This window comes from Lagopus leucura, unplaced genomic scaffold (genome assembly GCF_019238085.1).
Source record: "Lagopus leucura isolate 7727_CA_CO unplaced genomic scaffold, USGS_WTPT01 Super-Scaffold_100004, whole genome shotgun sequence".
NCBI lineage: Eukaryota > Metazoa > Chordata > Aves > Galliformes > Phasianidae > Lagopus > Lagopus leucura.
Window position 1 is genome coordinate 48,724,931 of NW_024962264.1, and position 18,921 is coordinate 48,743,851.

Consider the following 18,921-nt stretch of genomic DNA (forward strand, 5'->3'; position numbering starts at 1 on the left):
ATGGAGTAGTGGGAGGGTCCTCTCTCCTTTCTATAGACTACAAAAGTGTATGTAAGTACTGCAGACAGCTCCAGCTTTACTGGAATAAGAGTTTATTACAACTAGACAACAAATTCCTGGAATATTTCCCAACAACTTTGTAAAAATAAAAGCTTCAGCCAGTTTTAAAAACTCTTATCTACTGTTCAGAACGCACAGCTGAGAATGATTAAGGAGAGACGACCATGACTGAAAAGACAGAAATGAACAGTTGCTATTATACCATATGCCACGCTTTTATTTCTACCTGAGCTTAGTACAGTACATAACAGACTTTACATTTCAGCCACAGTGCAGTTAAATCTGAATGCAGAAGAGTAAACACTCAGATCAAATCCCCTGGGGCAGGCACCCAGACTGAATGCAACCTCCACACGCTCAGGTGGGGTATAGAACTTTAATCCCCAGGCAACAACAGAGCAGAATTACAGTACAGGATATGCACAAATCTGGACACTCAATGCTGAAGCAGCATCTGTAGAAAGCAGAGGGGTTTGTTACAGTCACATACATACCCAAGCTAAAGGTGGCTCCCTCTTTGCTGCTATCAATTTCCTAGTGTTTTAAATTGATATCTATACAAAGTTAACTATCTTGTTTTCTTCACCTCATCCCCTAATTGAAACTCATCCTTTGAGACACCTGCAAAGCATTAGCTCTCAGAATGGCACAGTTAATTTTCTTAAGATGCAGGCAAAAGACATAATGTCTTGAATTAACAGTACTTCTCTGGTGTGGTTCAAAATAATCCTAATGTGGTCCTTTGTCATGTGTGCTTTTTTGTAATTCCTTTATTTCCCACAGTCCCTGCAAGCTTGTGTTACATAGTAATGGTAAGACACAGCAAGATCTCACTGCCTTTCAAAATACCTATTATTGGCATCTGAAGCAGTATCTAATTGCAGCAACATTGATGGTAGCATCAAATCTTTACTTAAACCTCTGATTATTTTTCAGCTTACCTCAATCACTTTGCTCTTTCAAAATCAATTCTGTCTTCTGACTTACTACTTAATGCTGGAAGGACTACATAGTTGTAGCATTGCCAGGAGTTAGGTACAATAACAGTGTTTTGGTAAGAGTAAAATGTTCTGGAAAGATAGTAAGTTTTCGTGCCTCCGCCATCTGGTCTTCTGTATTTCTGGAACTGGGTATAATTATGTGCTGAAAAAGGATCCTTAGAACTGGCTGCTTTAAATAGGCTCACTCTCCTTTTCAGATGACTTTCGTCTTTCTTTTTTCCACCAAGTTCTTCAAGAAGAATTCACCTAATCAAAAGGCAAAAAAGCACCAGAAGTCATTTGTAGGTGTTTCCAGGACATGAAGCGAAACAACGTGCATTCCTATTGCATTCTGTATTAGGGCTTACCAATATTCTATAGCTAGTCAGTTCTACACAGCTGCATTTTCAGTACAGCCAGGATGTGTAAAAAGACAAATCCATAACTCAACAAGCAATACCATCCATCCCCTCAAAATCTGAATTTTCTTCATGTTTAGTGTTATGAAAAAGCTCTGCTGCTTTGTGTTCTCAACCAGGTCGAGGTGAATTGATTTAATTAAAAATTAATTCCTATTTTATGAAGTAGCAGCAACTTGTAATGAAACCCACTATAAATCCTGCTTCAAATAGCCTGAGAAGCAAGGTGCCCCAAACCATCCTTCTGTGCTCTCTCCTTAGGAAAAAGCAGAATGTTGCACCTACACGGCAGTGCCACTAAGATCAGCTGCTACTGAACACACTGCTTTGTCAGAAAAAGCACTGCCTTAAGCGCGTCTAATTATTTCTAGGGCACTGCAAATAAATTCTGCCTTCAGCATCAAAACTGCACCACAAGCAACAACTGGCTCCATTAAAGCCTCAAGTGTTCAAGCAGCAGATTGTAATGGAAAAACTGAAGGCTGTGTACCCTATATATGAATCCTGTGCATTAAGTATAGCACAAGCTCGGTTTGCCAAAAAATCAGCTTATTCAAGGTGACAAGCCACACAACAATTGCACAGATACATACTATAGATGAACTACAAAAAACAGTAAATGTAAACAGTAAAAAAGCGTGACTAGATAATTTGCTCTTGAGAAAAGGTGAGCTTTGTTGCCTATTACCTCACAGTTTTAGCTTGATTACATAAAACATCACATCCTAAATAATTTAACACTGCTTAGTAATGTACCTGCTTTATAGGAGGAACGCACTAGAGGCCCGCTAGCTGTGTAATGGAATCCAAGATCGTTTCCTACTTTTTCCCAGTATTTGAATTTTTCAGGTGTTACATACTCCTCAACCTGAGTGAAAAGAATTCATTCTGATCAGCCCTTAATGTAAAGGAAATAAAATATAGACAGCATGTGGCAACATGGCACAATTAAATCTCAATTCAAAACGTTACATTCCAAAACAGATATAGTTGCAAAATTGTTGCTTCATCATGCTCTTAGCTCTGTTTTCAAACAGTCCTTTTGCACAAACCTTTTTGTCCAAGTTAGTAAAAACAAACAAACAACATAACAAACATCTCTTTGTTAGCAAATTATTTCAGTGAAACAGAGTAACAGTACAGAGACTCAAGCTCTGGACAGGTTACAGAAGAAATAAATGGTAATTTCTGCAGCTGAAGTGGCACCATTAAGGGCCAGCCTACCAGTCAGCGAAGAAGAGCTGACTTGAGCCATTCTGTTTGAGGCATGCAGGGAGACTCTTGTTTTGCAGAATCATTCCTCAGCTCCAGCTGTCTGCCCAGCTAATAGTAACAATGGAAAGTCTGCAGAAGATGGAATGATTGTAGCTGGGGCCATTTCTAGCAAGGAGTCCGTAACAGATGGGAATAAAGTTAGACAAGGAAGGAAATATTTCCCAACATCCACAATTAAGGGAAGGATGCAAATCAAGCCTCATTTTAGAAAGAAAAAACTTTACTGCAAGGTCCAGACCATAATTCTGTCTGTAAATGAAATTACCTTTAGGTGACGTTTTGTTGGTTGCATGTATTGTCCTAGAGTCAAACAATCCACACCTGCTTCACGCAACACTGCAAAAATAAATGTCCTTGTTAGTGGCAAAAGCACCACGAGGGATTGTCAGCAAGTGGCTAACACCCCACGTGCAAGGCTGAACCGCAGCACCCTGCAGGGGGTACGTTCTGCTCTCCCTGAACGGAGCCTGCAACCTCCACAAGCAGCAGCAATGCACCTCGTTCTGAGATCCAAGCTGCTGCACGATCTCTCTAGTTCAGAGCTGGAGAGAATACCACTGCACTGCAGTCACTTGTCTCACTGCAGAGACAACATGCTCTTTTTTGTTTTGCTGCTTTTCACTGCATCTTTAGGTCAAAGCCCTCCTCTGAGGGAAAATGGACACATGCACTTAGCACTTCTCCACTGGTTCAAAGCCTTCATGCTGAAGTTACCAGTACTTTTCTGAAGAGAAATAAATTTGCCAACACCTTTAGCCAGCTTTACACACCGAAGGGTTAGCTTTAATGTCTGCAAAAACTTGCAAGATGGATATTTACTAGAATCAAGATGCAACAAATGAGTTCAGGTTGTCTGCTTACAGAAAGTAACCCAGGCACCCAGCAGTCAGCTAGCTTGCAGGGCGATGCTTGCTGTGGTGATCAGGTGTGAGGGATCAGATTTTGAATGAATACCTCTATGTATTTCCTGGCTATGTGAACTGCTTGCCCCCAAGTCAAATAAAAAGATGATGTTTTGTTTACAGCACTTTGCACTCACTGTTACCTTGAAACTTCTTTACAGTGAGGTGACAGAGCACTGGAACAGGCTGCCCAGGGAGGTGGTAGAGTCTCCTCTGGAGATGTTCAAGACCTGCCTGGACGCCTACCTGTGCAACCTACTGTAGGGAACCTGCTTTGGCAGGGGGGTTGGACTTGATCTCTGGAGGTCCCTTCCAACCCCTACAGTTCTGTGATTCTGTGATTCTGTGAAACCTGATTAGGCTGATAAATGGGTTTAATAGCAGCACATTTACATGTTCTTCAGCTCCTACTTAGAGAAAGGGAGAGGAATGAGAGTAGAGTAACTGGATGGCTCCAAAGACATCCATGACATGCAAACAGCCCTGAGGCTGAACTTCACACTTCTGTAGGAAATGCTGGCCAGGAACTGATACGTCACAGCTGCAGAAAAACAAGGCTGTACCACTGCCTTCTAAATATATGGTTATTATGCAAGGGATAAAGTACAGGTAGACAATCCTTCAGCTGGATATGGGAGAAACATTGTAGGATGTACAAATATCTTGTGAAAAATGCCTGTGTGCACTATCCACTGGGAACTTTTCTCTTCTTAGAAAAGAATAGCAAAGAAAACAAGAAAACTCACACTTCATCGTTGAAAACACCTGTTCATCTGTCTCACCCAGCCCTAGCATGAGGGATGTCTTGGAAATGACACGGGGCTGCACCTCCTTGGCGTGCTTCAGCACACGGACGGACTGCTCGAAGTTGGCTCGGGGATCGCGGATTTTCCTTTGAGGTTTTCAGCACGACGGGGAGAACATCGGCGAGTTAAAGACGCCACGACAGTTACATTCTGTTACATCCCGCGAAGCCCAAACCACGGCTCGCCGTTCCGGGCCGCCTGCCGGCCCCGAGGCCCGGGCGCGGCGCGGCGCGGGCGCCCTCTGCGGGCGGGCGGAGGGCAGGGCGGCGCCGCGCGAGGCAGGCTGGGAACCGCGGCCCCGCGCCATTTCGGAGCTCCCCGCCCGCCTCCCCAGTCCTGAGGCGGCCGGCCGCCCGAGCGGAAGCCGGCGGGCGGGGGAAGGCCGGCGCGACGCGAAGCGGCAGCACGCCGCGTGGCTGCGGGCGGAGCTGTACAGAACGTTCTTGCCAGCAGGGAAGCGTTCCTTTTTCTCGCGGCAGAGTACTGTCAGATCGCGAGCGCGACGCACCCGCAGAACTGCGGAAAACCAACAGGCTACAGAGTGCCGGGAGCAGCGGGATGGAACAGCGCCCGGCCAGCCTGCGCCTTTTCTGCCGCAGGGCAAGCTGTGTGTAAGCCGCAGATAGTTCAAAGTACTACAGAGCTGCGAAACAAAACCTAGTTCTGAAGAAGAGAACCCGACACAATGGGATTCAGCTATGCTCTGTTCACAGTGAATGTTTCAGTTCTTTTGTTCGTCCTTTTTTAGGGCAAAGCGAGAGGCCTGTGGTCATCTCAGGAGGAAAAGGGAGCGGTGGTGCCGCCTCTGAGTGGGATTGGGACCGAGAGCTGCGTGCTGAAAGCAGGTTTAAATAAATGGCTCTGGCTCCCAGTCACAGAGAATTCCTTTCACAAAATCCCTTCTCCTACTGTACTGTATTCTGCTTCCATTTACACACGCTGTTCTTACTTACCTCTGTAATTCCGGAACGGTCTCCACGTTGTGGGCATACACGTCCAGCCCTGACAGTGCTACCTTCTCCACAGCCTTAAGGTCCCCTCGGAAATCAGGGGTAAGGCATTCCACAACTATTTTTGAGTTCCTGAGAAAAAGAAACTGGAAATGAACACATCCGTGGGATTTTTATCACTGTCGGTAAACATTCAATATAACAAAACCCAAACATAAGCAAACCGACGATGTGCTCATAAGCAGAGCGAAGTTAATTGGGGATATATGGCTAAAACAACAGATTTCTGCAAGTACTGACACTATTGCTTTTTTGTAATATCATTGTTCAAACAAAACACAATGTGTTTAATTCCTGATTTTACTGATGTGAGCTGAAATAGAATGAAAGTCAAATAATACAAAACCCCCCATTTCTTTGCAGTCTGTCTATATGTAATATTTTTCTGTCAGTCACAGGTTACTGCATGAAGTTTTAAATACTATTTTACTATTACAGCTCTGAAATACAGAGAAGATGTATTTCTGACCTGACACATAGTCAAAGAAATAATCCAGTGCTTAACTTTAAATAAGCCTGTGCTAAATTGGAAGTGCATTCCAATTTAAAATATTTTAGGACTTTTGTACTAGAAATATGAATAATGGGGGGGAAAAGGGCACATAAACAAGCTGAAGGCACACTTTTCTATTTGTATGGCCTCTCACAGAATCCAGCTAAAGGCAATTTTGACCTACATGCCATAGCACGTGTTGTGATTTAAGCTGGCAGGTGGCTCAGCATCACGCAGTTGTTTGGTTACTCCCCCCTTCCCAGTGGGATGGGGGAAAGAATCAAAAAGAAACAAAGTGGAACTTGTGGGTTGAGATAAAACTATTTACTAAGATAAAGAAAAGGATAATAATTATGACAAATATAGCAAGTGATGCACAAGCAATTCCTTACCACCCCCTGACCAATGCCCAGCCAGCCCTCCAAGTAGCAAAAGAGAGTGAGATGAACTCCCACACCTCCAAAACTCCTTCTGTGTGATGTCAAATAGCACGGAATGTCCCTGTGGCCAGTTTATGTCAGCTGTCCTAATTCTGTTCCCTCCCAGCTCCTTGGGGCCCTTTGCTGCAAATGGCTTTGGCTCTGAAAGACGTCACAGGCTAAATAAATAAATACATAAATAGATAGATAGCAGGCAACTATAAACATCGGTGTGTTATAATTTTTCTCCTAGAACCAAAATATAGCATCATATCAGACCCTTTGAAGAAAACAATTCCGTCCCAGCTGAAACTAAGATACAACAAGAAAGTTTTTTACTAAGAACAGTAATACATTATTAACGTACCTTTCTTTCAGATGGGAGACCGTCTTTGCGAAGTGTTCTGCTCCACCATCAGGCATATCTACAAGTATTCCAATTATTCAGTTAACCTTTCTGCTCAAGAAATGCATTTACTTATTAGTAGAGACAAAAAAAAAAAAAAAAAAAAGCAGAGTCACAATTAAATCCGAACTCATAAAGGAGTTCTTAGTCAAAGATAAAACTCATCTTATTTTACTGCTTATGCCAAAGGTTTGCAACAGATATTCTACCAAGCCTCACTCTGCACAGAGATTAAATATAATCATATTCACTTGTTTTTGTGGGCTCACTGTCAGCCTAAGAACAAAATGACTTTAACTATTTAAACTTTAACTACTGATCTGAGAAACCGTCCTACAAAAAAACTGAAACATCCAACTAAGCATTATTGCTCTTTTCTTGTAAACCACTTTGAAGCTATTGGATTTTCACCTAAAGTATATTGAAGAGTCCTTACAATTGTTTTTCTCATGCACATGATGTCACCACAAAAGAGCTATTACAACCACAGAACAAAAAGCAACTTTCAATACTATTAAGTATAATTTATTTCAGGTGTAGCTTTTGAAAACAAGTTCTGCAATAGCATAGCGTATGAATGTGATTTTTTTTCTGATCAAGTAGAATATAGTGTGTGTACTTTGAAAAAAGAAAAAGGTTCTTACAATATTTTATTAATTATTGTATATTTTTAATGTTAAGACCTCATTGCTATGTACAGCTATCTGAAAGGAGGCTAGAGAAGAAGGTGTCAGGTGTGAGGCATTGGCATCAAGCTGCGCCAGGGGAGGTTGAAATTGAGCCTCAGGAAAATATCTTTGTGGAAAGGGTGGTTAGGCATTGGAATGGGCTGCCCAGGGAAGGGGTGGAGTCCACCACCATCCACACGTGTGGATGTGGCACTTAGGGACATGGCTTAGCAGCAGGGTTAGCTGGATGGTTGGACTCGATCACAGAATAATTTAGGTTGGAAAAGATGATCCTCTGAGTGTAACTTCTATTGTATTTTACCAGGTATAGAGAGATACTAGGAGTATGTAGGCACTTTCCAAAGGTTTGGCACAGTTGACTCATTTCAAAGAAGAATTCTCAACACTTGCACTGATTTGCACACTTGTGCAAATTGCACAATTGAGCCCACACTGGAAGACATCAGTGACAGCATACTAACCGTCTCTGTCCACCGATGTCAATACAACGTAGTCCAAGCCCCACTCAGCAATAGCTTTTGCTGTGTTATAAGGCTCCTCGGGATCCAGTGGAGGTGGATTTTTTGCTGTCTTTACTGAACAAAATCTGCAGCCTCTAGTGCACGTGTCACCCATCAGCTGAAACAAGAAGGGCATTCCTACATTTACATTTTGCACATCACTACTGCTCAGCCAAGAAACAGCTGCATATGCTGTTTCAGCCTATCAGAACGCCTCAATACTAAAGAAAAAGGTGAGGAAGTGATTTCCTGTACATTTCATGTAACAAACCCACACCACTTCAGCAGAGGTTGCCACATATCCAACAATGTGCTACAAGTGCCTCAAACAGTTATAAAATACATGAAAAATTGTTAATGGCTTACCATAATAGTAGCTGTAGCTGTAGCATATTCACCACCTCCCCAGCATTCCCCAATGTTGGGACAACGTGCTTCCTCACATACCTGAAGTTAAACAGGCAGGAAAGTACTATATTTCAGTACTAGCCTACAAATAATCCTAATTCCATCTGTGATAAATGAGATTAAACAGAGTTACACATCGTTATGGAAGAAGTCAGCAGAATGGCTAGGAAGAAAATAATTGTTTCCTGGCATCCACTTCCATTCTTTACCCTCTAATATATAAACCCAGAGCCAACAACTCCTCAGCCAAGTAACTGCCTTATTAGTTAGCACAGATTGTCATTAGCATTTTAAATTTACACATTTCACAAGATACTGTATTCACAAGATCCATGATACATCTTGCCCCCAAAAAAACCCATAAACAAACAAAAAAAAACTCCAAAACCAACCAACCAAACAGAAAAAAAAAGCTCTCCATGCATACCTACCACTTTTTATTACCTTTCAGGGGGAAGTTCTTTACCAAGAGAGTGGTGAGCCTGGAACAGGCTGCCCAGAGAGGTTGTGGATGCCCCCCTACCTGGTGGTGTTCAAGGCCAGGCTGGATGGGGCCCTGGCAGCCTGGGCTAGTATTAGATATGGAGGCTGGCAGCCTTGCCTGCGACAGGGGGTTGGAGATCTATGATCCCCTGGGCCATTCTACGTTTCTGTGATTGAGGGTGTATTTAAGCAAATGCAAATTTCTGCAATTCCTTTTATAAAATTATTTATTATACATATTAATTTTTAATTAATTTGTTTTAATTTGTTTTTTGTAATTTTAATTAATTTAATTAATTAAAAATATTAATTATTTATTATATATATTTTTAAAATATGTATATATCCCTGAAACTGTGTGCATTTCCATTAAAAATAGTTACAACTGGCATCTTTTCATCTCTTTGATGATGCAAGTATTAAGTCATAATATTTAAAATCACAGCAGAAAAAAAACATTAAAAAGAAAAGTCAGCATTGGGTTTGATTTCAGCATCTAAGACCATACAAGACATAATGTCTACCTGTCCTCCACAAAAACAAACATACAAACAAAAAATCATCATCATCTCTACAGGAAACCTTGGTTTGATACTAGATTTACCGTGTGCAGATTTAAACTCCTCAAGGTATTTTTCAGTTTATTGTAATTTTTGCCCATGGGAATCTCTGTTTTCAGCCATGGAGGAAGTCGTAGCCTGAACAAAAATCAAACAAATGTAAACATTAATACATTATTTACATGGTAAGTTTCCATTAATTATACAGATCCATTTCAATTTGTTACACATCCCAGTGAGGTAGGGTTCCTTGAATATTGATGCAGCTCAGTGGCCAGCATTAATATCACTCACAGTCATAACAGGCTTCTCTCTTCTATGCATGTTACCATCCCAGTATTCAAAAATAGGAATTTGTTGTCACTTGAAGGCTTAAGGCTGTAATGATGGGATTTCATAGTACAACAGTGGAGAACACAACAATTAACAACAGTGTAAAGTACACAACTAGCAAGAAGGGAGATCAACTGTATAACTGGGAATATACTTTGTTTCAAGTATTTTTTAACTTATTCTGCATTAATTTGTTTTTTGATACCAGTAATATTTTTTTCAGCCCTTAAGTACAGCATGCTACCCTCTGATGTGCATTTATAACTTGGTACGGCACAAGCATTCAAGTTGAGAAAATATCATCACGTCTTAGTTTTGTTACATATTCAGAGTTAATACTGTGGGTTTTTTCCATGCAAAATCAATCTGGCAAGCCAATACAACAGAATTTAATAAAAGGACACGGTATACATTCTGCAGTTAATACCTGAACATGCAAGAAACTGCATGGAAGCGACTACAGCTGTTTGAAATTACATTTACCTTTCTCCTTTCTGACGCTTTAAATTGCCTTTGTACTCAGCCCACGCACTCTTATCTGCCAAATCTCCTGATACAAAGTCCTCTAAGTCTGGTCCATTTTGGAGAATTTTTTTTGTCTCCTCAGGCAAAGAACTTGATGTTCCGTACTGGTTACACACATGGCTTTCTGACACCTAAAAAAAAGCAACGGTGTTATGTACTAAATTGTAAATGAATTAGCGTTACATACTGAAGAACCGCCAGTCCTTTTGGTGGTTTACCATACGCTCTGCAACAGACTTCGTGCAAGTCTCTTCCCAAGGGCATTTATGTTAAACATTTATACTCTCCTTCACTTCAAGTCATGAAAAACAGACAAAAAGAATGACCAGTTCCCATATATCTCAGCGTCAGACTAAATTAAACAGTTTTTGATACAAGTATCACTGCATGGACTACTTTTTGCTTTTGAGACCGACAGGATTTTGAGGTTTAGATGCACATCGTCAAGTCAGCCACAGAAACGTACTATTTCACCGTGGACACGGCCTCAGTCAGAGCAGCACGGCACGGCTGAGATCGGGCCCAGCCGCAGCTCCAGCAGGGTCACCAGAGCAGTGCCCGCGCCGGGATGCTTCTGAAGACCTGCAAGGAGGAGAGCCCGCAGCTGGGCAGCCCGTGACGGAGCGTCACCCACAGAACCGCTCCTGGCGTTCGGAAGGAACCTCCCGTGCTCAGCTTTGGGTCCGCTGCCTCTTGCCCTGCCGGCACCAAGAAGAGCCCGGCTCTGCCCTCCGCGCCCTGCTTTCAGCTACTTCTGCCCATTGATGGACCTCTCTCCCACGCCGCCTCAGACTGCACAGCCCCAGCTCTGGGAGCTCCAGGCCCTTTGTATCTCCACGGCCCTGCGTGTCTCTCGTACTGGGGACGCAGAACCGGACCCAGCGCTCAGGTGCGGCCTGGGCAGCTCTAAGCAGAGGTGAAGAGCCGCTCGTCCCGACCCGCAGCCGACACTCCGCCCGACGCAGCCCGAACCCCACCGCAGCACAGCACACCACACCGCACCGCACTGCACCGCGCGTTTCCTAACCCGCCCGCGGCGGAGCCCTGAGGCGCGCAACCACGCTACTGGCCGCGACGCCCCGGCTGACAGACGGCACCCACCCACCCGCGCGTGAGGCCCCGATAGCAGCAGCAGTCGCCGGGCAGCGGTAGCGGCGGCGCCGCGGCAGCCCCTGGGCAGCAGCGACATGGCGACGCCCCCCGCCGCCTGGATCGACGCTCTCGGCGCTCGACCGCCCGCGCCGGCTCGCGCGCATCGGGGCTCGCCTTCTCTCGCCTCTCGGACGGCGGCCTCGGCGCGATGACGTCGACGGCTCGCGACCGGCTACAAGAGCGCGATGACGTCACACGCCGCCCCTTTCGGCGCCGCTTGCCGCCAGGTTAGTCTCGGCTGGTGGCTGCATCCGATGCCATCCGCGGCGGACCGGTTCCGCGCCGCCCCGCCGGGCTGCGAGCGGCTGATCGGGGCTGAGGTCGCACCGTCGCGGTGCTCTGGGCGCGGCCCTAGCGGGGGAGCCGCTGGGATGGTGCTTTCTCCGACGTGCCCCTTCCCGCTCCTCCCCGCTCTAGGCCTGGCCGGGTCCCGCTGCTGGGAAGGGCGCGGAGGCCGCCACCTCCCTGGGGCCCGGGGTCGGGCCTGCGTGTGGGCACGGGTGGCCGTAGCGGTGGCGGTAGAGGGTTGGAAGATCCCGTAGCTGCGGGCCGCGGGGTACGTGGGGGTTAGGAGAAGCAGGGCGGTGTAAGAAGAAGGGGCTTTCCCTCCCGGTCTGCAGCTTGTCGTGGTTGTCGTTTGCAGAATGAAGACCATCCTCAGCAACCAGACCGTGGACATCCCTGAGCAAGGTGCGTAGTGCTCTCCTGAAAGGCCCGTCGTGCTGCCGGCCTCGCAGCCGTAACGTGCGTTTGTCTGTGCTCGCTTTGCAGTCAGCGTGTCCCTGAAGGGCCGCACGGTCATCGTGAAGGGCCCCCGGGGAACTCTGCGGAGAGACTTCAACCACATCAACGTGGAGCTGTCCCTACTGGGAAAGAAGCGCAGGAAGGTGAGTGCTGTGGGGCTGCGCTCAGTACCCACTGGGGGGGGGGCAGCGCGGCCTGTTCAAAGGCTTGAAAAGTCTGGGAGCTTCAAGCAGATGTTCCTGGTTTTGCTTTCTTTGCGAATGAGTTCCTTTATGTTTCCTGGGACGAGTTGGTCTGGTGGAATGCTGAGGCCCGCTCCACGGCAGCCTTGAAGTTCTGTTGTGTCTTGGAGTGGTGTTGATTGTTCTTCTGTGTGGTTGCAGTTCTCAGTGTTGGGAAGGGGGTACCTACTGTGTGCTGTTCTTTTGCCTGGTGCATTTTAACTGGCCAAAATTAATTCAGTGCATTTCGTTTTTTGGAATTGTCAAGTTACGTTGGGAGGGCTGATTCTCTAAATATGTACATAATATTTCCATGTGGTGTAAACAGGTCTTCAACAAAAGAAAAAGGGCAAAAATGGCTGATTTTGGTAACTTTTAGTAAGCGTTTACTGCATCAGAAAAGCACTAGATCCTAACACTGTAACTGAGAAAATGGATAGCTTACATGTAGTAGTCTGACTTCAGAACAACTAGTTCAGCATTTAGGATGCTGCATCCTTCAGCTTAAGATTTCAGAACCTTTTTAGACCTGCTGCCTGTCCCAGCTTCTTTGCAGGTTTGTTACTGATGGGATAAGAATAAAACTTCTTGTGTGTATGGGGGTCACCACATGGGGCTGGAGCTGGGTGGGCCTTTAACAGTCTTTTGAGGAAATAAAGTATATCTGTGATTTTAATGGCTTCTCATTCTTAATTTGTCACAAAGCCACTTTATTTTTAGTACTGGACTGTAACTTACAGGTTTGTTGTGTTATTTATTTCTGTGTAGCTGCGTGTTGACAAGTGGTGGGGTAACAGAAAGGAGCTGGCAACAGTTCGCACAATTTGCAGCCATGTCCAGAACATGATAAAGGGCGTTACGCTGGTAAGTTTTGTTTTCAGATGGCATCTTTGTGGCAAGAGTGGACAGACTTTAACGAGCTTTTCTAAGCATGTCAGTTGTTATGCATATGAACAGCTTGCTTTCTTCTGTTTGGACATCAAAGAGATTCAGGGGGAGGAAGGCATGAACAATAAGCAGTGGATGTTTCTTGGGCTTAGTATCTTGTCCTTGCAGGGACCATATCTTCAGTGTATTTGGTTCTTAAATGTAGGCAGTGAGCTTTGTGCATCTGTTTTCCCTTCTGGATGACTTGTGATTTCCTGGTTTCAGTACCTAACGATGCCTTTTATCCTAGGGCTTCCGTTATAAGATGAGGTCGGTGTACGCTCACTTCCCAATCAATGTAGTTATCCAGGATAACGGCTCACTGGTGGAAATCCGGAACTTTTTGGGAGAGAAGTACATTCGCAGGGTGCGCATGAGGCCAGGTGAGTACATCTGGGGATATGGTACTCAGCTCTTTCTAATAGCGCTCCAAGCTGTTCCCTTTTGGTGCTGCCACTGATAGCAAGAAATAGCAGATTACTGGAAGCAGCATTTCTCAGTCTGTCTGAATTTATGTGACCTTGCAATACATTTACTGCTGTGGTTAATAACAGTTTTGCAGTTTATCCTTAGTAATGGGAAAACTTGAAGCTCGTTGCTGCAGTAGAAGTTAAAAGGATCCTAGCGTGTAATTTCATTGTTGTTTGGTTTTCACAGAGTTTGTTGGTGTGAATTTCTGGTGCTCAGTTTTAGACTGGTGTTTCTGTTTTAAACTTTGTAAGTCATCTGATTTCACACACATGTAGAGTTGTATTTTTAATTTTGTAATTAGCCAGGAGCACGTCTCAGTTTTCATCTTATGCTCAGCTCTGCGTACCTGTGTTTAGCAAGAAGCCTAATAAGGTGAACATTGGAAGGACAGGAATCATACAGTCATTATGGTTGGAAAAAATCTCTAAGATCGTTTAGTCCAACATACCATCAATATTGACAACTAGATCATATCCCTAAGTAGTACATCTGGCCTTTCCTTAAACACCACCAGGGACAGTGACTCCAGCACCTCCTGGGCATTCTGTTACAATGCCTCTTTCTGAGAAGAAATTTTCTAATATCCAGACTGAACCTCGGTCCAGCCAGTTTTGTGCCTGGCACAGTTGAGCCCAAATTATTATGTATTATATGATCCTGTACTATCTGGAGCAGTGTGTGGATGGGACCTTGGGACTGTCTCTGTTCTTGAGTAATCCCTCATTTTCAAACTGCTGCTCAAAGTATCAAGCAGAAAATGGGAATTTTTTTGGAGTGTGCAGGCACACTTCATCATCCAAGTGTGGTAGAGCTAGCACCTCGAAATGTCCCAAACCTCTCAACAGCAGCCAGTGATTGCTCAAAGAACTACAACTGAACCATGCTGGGGTACAGGGCACCTGATACCTCACCAGACGTAACTGTGATCCTGCCTCAAGTAGCTGTGTCATGGCATCTCAGATCCCTGTGCTTCCTAATGCACTGGAGATCTTGAGTAGATGGGAAGTCAGCAGGCACCAGGACAATTGAACCAATCATTGAAATTTTTACAAAAACTGTGAAGAGAAAAATGTAACACTTCAGAAACACAATTATTTTGAGATGTCCAGATTTTTTTTTATACTTCCACTACTGTGTGTGTGTGTGTAACAGATGGTATTTCAGGATGTGTTTAGATAAAAGTATCAGACTGCTCAGAACTCCCTGGTAGATGCAACATGGAGTTGGTACAGGGGCTTTGACTTTGGTTTACAGTGTGGTGTTAAAGGTGGGCTTGACTACTGTACTTGATTTTTTTTTTTTTAAATCAGCATTTACTTCAAAGATAGGTGTTAGTGAAGTGTTAGTTTACCACCTATTAACTATAGAGCAAACTATAGAATTGCACTTGTGATACTTTCTGTGCAAGAAAGTTTCCTGTTAGATTCCTGAATGTGGTAGTGCTTGTCCCTTAGAAAGGTTCTTATTGTTTCTTGTGTAAACATGGTGCTTAACATAGCAGAGGATAGGATTTTTTTTTTCAGTGACTTGGTCTGTATCTGGTTTTGTGTTCACGAACATAAGAACGTAGAAACTGGCACCACCTAGCTGACAGTCATGCTGGCAGATTCTCCAACTTATGTGCTGTGTTGGTGATTAATGCTGTAGTGCAGTAATGTGCAAGTCATGCTCTGGATTGAAGGGAAGTAATCTTTGTGTGCTGAAACTGCTGGGAGAGGACAATCTTGGAAGAGTTGTGGGAGGACCATTTTAAGTCATAGAAGCTCATTTGTTGTCTAGAGTAAGAATCACAGAATTATAGAATGGCCTGGGTTGAAAAGGACCACAATGATCATCCAATTTCAACCCCCTGCTATGTGCAGGGTCACCAACCACCAGACCAGGCTGCCCAGAGCCACATCCAGCCTGGCCTTGAATGCCTCCAGGGATGGGGCACCCACAGCCTCCTTGGGCAACCTGTTCCAGTGCATGAAAAACTTCCTCCTAATATCCAACCTAAACCTTCCCTGTCTCCGTTTGAAACCATTCCCCCTTGTCCTATCACTATCCACCCACGTAAACAGCCGTTCTCCCTCCTGTTTATACGCTCCCTTCAAGTACTGGAAGGCCACAATGAGGTCTCCCTGGAGCCTTCTCCAGGCTAAACAAGCCTGGTTCCCTCAACCTTTCTTCATAGCAGAGGTGCTCCAGCCCTCTGATCATCTTAGTGGCCCTCCTCTGGACCCACTCCAAGAGCTCCACGTCCTTCCTGTACTGGGGGCTCCAGGCCTGGACACAGTGCTGCAGATGGGGCCTCACAAGAGCCAAATAGAGGGGGGCAATCACCTCTCTCTCCCTGCTGGCCACCCTTTTTTTTTAATGGAGCCCAGAAGAGCCTTCATCCGTAAATTGGGACCTGAATGCTGTGTCTTTAGTATGTATTTATTGTCTTCACTGATAACAAGTTTGTGCATTTTCTTTCCTGTAGGCGTTTCCTGTGCTGTTTCTCAAGCCCAGAAAGATGAGCTGATCCTTGAAGGGAATGACATTGAATTGGTCTCCAATTCAGGTTTGTGAAGTAGTTGCAAGGGAAAATGTGATGATATGTTTGAGTTCATCTGGAGATGCCAGTTTAGCAAACAATTTCTGTTCTTTTTCTCCAATGCTGAAGTAAAGGACAGCTCAGATGTTTCTGCCTCATGCCTCATTGCCAAGAAACACTGAGTGAAATGCATACTTCTTTCTTTAGAACTGACATGATTTCAAGTTGATAATTCCCTCCTCCAAGTGATGGTTTTATTAGCTAAAATACTAGAGATACTGTTTTTGGATCTCTTATGCTAATGGTTTTGCTTTCTTCATAGCTGCCTTGATCCAGCAAGCCACTACAGTCAAGAATAAAGATATCAGGAAATTCTTGGACGGAATCTACGTCTCCGAGAAAGGAACAGTACAGCAGGCAGATGAGTAAAACTAATAGGTTGGTGTCCTATGTGGATTGGCATTATGTTGTACGTTAACGTGCTGTGGCTGTCAGGTGTGTTCAGTTCTTTCTGAGGACAAGCATGGCACCTTTGCATCTTGAAGTCTATGATGTACAGAATATGGGAGCTGGGAACAGTGGGGATGTGAGATAGCGTGTGTGAGAAGCAAGTGTCTGAAGACTGTGACTTGAACTGGGGGCTAGATAAAGTCTATTTCAGCAGAGCCTCAGTGGTTTACCATGTTCACTGCAGGGATGCAGTCGTATAAAGCTTCTTTATATCCTGAAACTTAGATTTCTTGGCAGCAACTTCACGTCTCTTAATAATGTTGTTTTATGTTGCTGTTGGTCTAAACATCTAACTGAATGTGGTATTTCTATAGCATGAATGTTAGTTTGGATGATAATTGAGAATTGAAAGCCAACTGGCCTGGGATGAAAGAGCAATTTCCAGTTATTACAGAGGAAACTTCCTTGGACTAACGCTCCTCCTGGTTATACGCTGGCTTTCCTTTTATTTTTTTCTCCCTAAATAAAGTAATACTAAGAAAAAAAAAAAAAGGATAGCATTTCACATGTTTTAGGGTCTTCTGCGTAGTTCTGTAAATGCTTGTAAACAAAAGTCAGATAAACAGTGATAAAATAATTGTTAATGTAAATTTGTTACTGACATTGAGCACAAGGATTTGGTGTTTAAGAATTCTAACTGCTAGAGGAATCTGATGCATTTCAGGTATGTATGGTTGCTTATGTGGTCCAAATAAATAACTTGTGTAGGATGAGGCAGGCTGAGTTGCATTTAAGATAAATGTGTGCCTTCCAGAGCTTGAGACAGGATGCTGATGAAGTGAATTTCATAAACTAAATCTTAGTAGCAGCAGGCAGATATCAGGTGCTTACAGGCTGCAGAAAAAGCGATTGCCAGCATTGCGCAGAGTTCTGTAAGAAATAGAACAACTTCTCTCTTTATTATACAGTTTTGAGCATTTACTCATTTTCAAGTAATCTTGTCTGAACAAGTTGGGCAGATTTTTTGGTGCTATTAATTCTTGTTTTGTATTAAAACTACCAGATAGATGAACTTGTTTTATGTCCGAAGCTTTTGAATGTCATGTTTGCATTGCTAGGTAAAACTTTTTAAAAAGCTCTTTAACGTTTTATTTCCAGTTGTCTGGGTCCTGAAAAAAAAAAACAAAACAAAAAATGAGACAGCATATCAGCACGTACTGGATTGGGACATCTGATACGGAAACTGAACAAGATCAGAGGTTTAATAAAATAAAATATATTTCATGTCTTGGTCTGTTATGTTGTTTTTTTCTTAAAGATCTAAATGATAATAATGTGGACCTACTCAAAGTCTTCATCATCTGGAGAAGCACATTGTCACATAGTCATGGTAAATAGTTCAGTGCTCTGCATGTTTGTAGTCTTGTGCAATGTTACTTCTCACTTGAACATTCAGATCAGCACAAGTCTGATGGATTGGAATCCTCATGCCACATAAAGCCCCAGATTGGTAGTTTTAAATCGTAACATTAAAAAATAGCAAAAGCATTGTTTTCAAATGAAGGAAATTGGTGTTTTTTCTTACTATGCAAAACCTCAAACCAGTGATTACAAAAGCAGATGACCACGTACAGATTCTGGCAGGAAATTCCAGATTTGAAATATGTTGAAAACAATCTAGAATTGTTTAAAGCCAACTTACAAGACTTTTTAACCTGGATGCAGGATTAGAGTAAGCCTGAACACATGACCTATGTGGCTTGAGCAGCATTGAATTAAGAAAACCGAAATACCTACATCAGAATTCAGATACAGCGGAGTTTCAGTGTGCGATTTGTCGTCTGTGGATTACACTTTTTTTCTTGGTTTCTCTTTTAAGATGTCTTTTTGTGACTTTGTGCTGTTTCTGTGCTATGCTAAAATCTACCTTGTAACTTTTATCATCAATTTTGGAAAGAATTGGTCTGGTATGAAATGTTGGTGGCCCTGCCTGTGATGGGGAAGTTGGAGATTTCATGATCTTTGAGGTCCCTTCCAACCCTGGCCATTCTGTGATTCTTTTTTTGGGGCTTGCGGATGTACAGTGCAGAATTTGAGGTAAAGCCCAAATTTGTTGGAAATGTTCTGACAGCTCTGCCAGCTGTGCAAGGAAATAACCTAAATGCTT

At 43.7% G+C, this 18,921-nt stretch overlaps 2 protein-coding genes across 2 annotated transcripts; one reads left to right on the plus strand and one right to left on the minus strand.

Moving 5' to 3' along the window:
- Window positions 1-254: 254 nt before the first annotated feature.
- LIAS (lipoic acid synthetase) lies at window positions 255-11,457 on the minus strand. Its single transcript, XM_042870699.1, has 11 exons — window positions 11,374-11,457; window positions 10,227-10,399; window positions 9,455-9,548; window positions 8,326-8,406; window positions 7,921-8,077; window positions 6,732-6,789; window positions 5,396-5,524; window positions 4,383-4,528; window positions 3,000-3,070; window positions 2,216-2,327; window positions 255-1,307 (listed from the first exon to the last, which is right to left on the minus strand). Exons 1-11 carry the CDS (start codon window positions 11,455-11,457, stop codon window positions 1,255-1,257), a joined length of 1,158 nt encoding a protein of 385 aa, XP_042726633.1. The 3' UTR covers window positions 255-1,254.
- A 129-nt stretch (window positions 11,458-11,586) lies between these two features.
- RPL9 (ribosomal protein L9) lies at window positions 11,587-18,038 on the plus strand. Its single transcript, XM_042871997.1, has 8 exons — window positions 11,587-11,647; window positions 12,064-12,110; window positions 12,192-12,307; window positions 13,154-13,249; window positions 13,563-13,695; window positions 16,251-16,331; window positions 16,627-16,742; window positions 17,913-18,038. The coding sequence occupies exons 2-7, from the start codon at window positions 12,065-12,067 to the stop codon at window positions 16,731-16,733; spliced, it is 579 nt and encodes a 192-aa protein (XP_042727931.1). The 5' UTR covers window positions 11,587-11,647; window position 12,064; the 3' UTR covers window positions 16,734-16,742; window positions 17,913-18,038.
- Window positions 18,039-18,921: the final 883 nt, after the last annotated feature.

Coding starts and splice junctions, on each gene's coding strand:
- RPL9 (XM_042871997.1), top strand. CDS start 12,065: ATGAAGACCATCCTCAGCAACCAGACCGTGGACATCCCTGAGCAAG. Junction 12,111..12,191: donor CGTGGACATCCCTGAGCAAG/GTGCGTAGTGCT, acceptor CTCGCTTTGCAG/TCAGCGTGTCCCTGAAGGGC. Junction 13,250..13,562: donor TGATAAAGGGCGTTACGCTG/GTAAGTTTTGTT, acceptor CTTTTATCCTAG/GGCTTCCGTTATAAGATGAG.
- LIAS (XM_042870699.1), bottom strand. CDS start 11,457: ATGTCGCTGCTGCCCAGGGGCTGCCGCGGCGCCGCCGCTACCGCTGCC. Junction 5,525..6,731: donor GTCTCCCATCTGAAAGAAAG/GTACGTTAATAA, acceptor TCTTTTTCTCAG/GAACTCAAAAATAGTTGTGG. Junction 4,529..5,395: donor ACCGTTCCGGAATTACAGAG/GTAAGTAAGAAC, acceptor AAAACCTCAAAG/GAAAATCCGCGATCCCCGAG.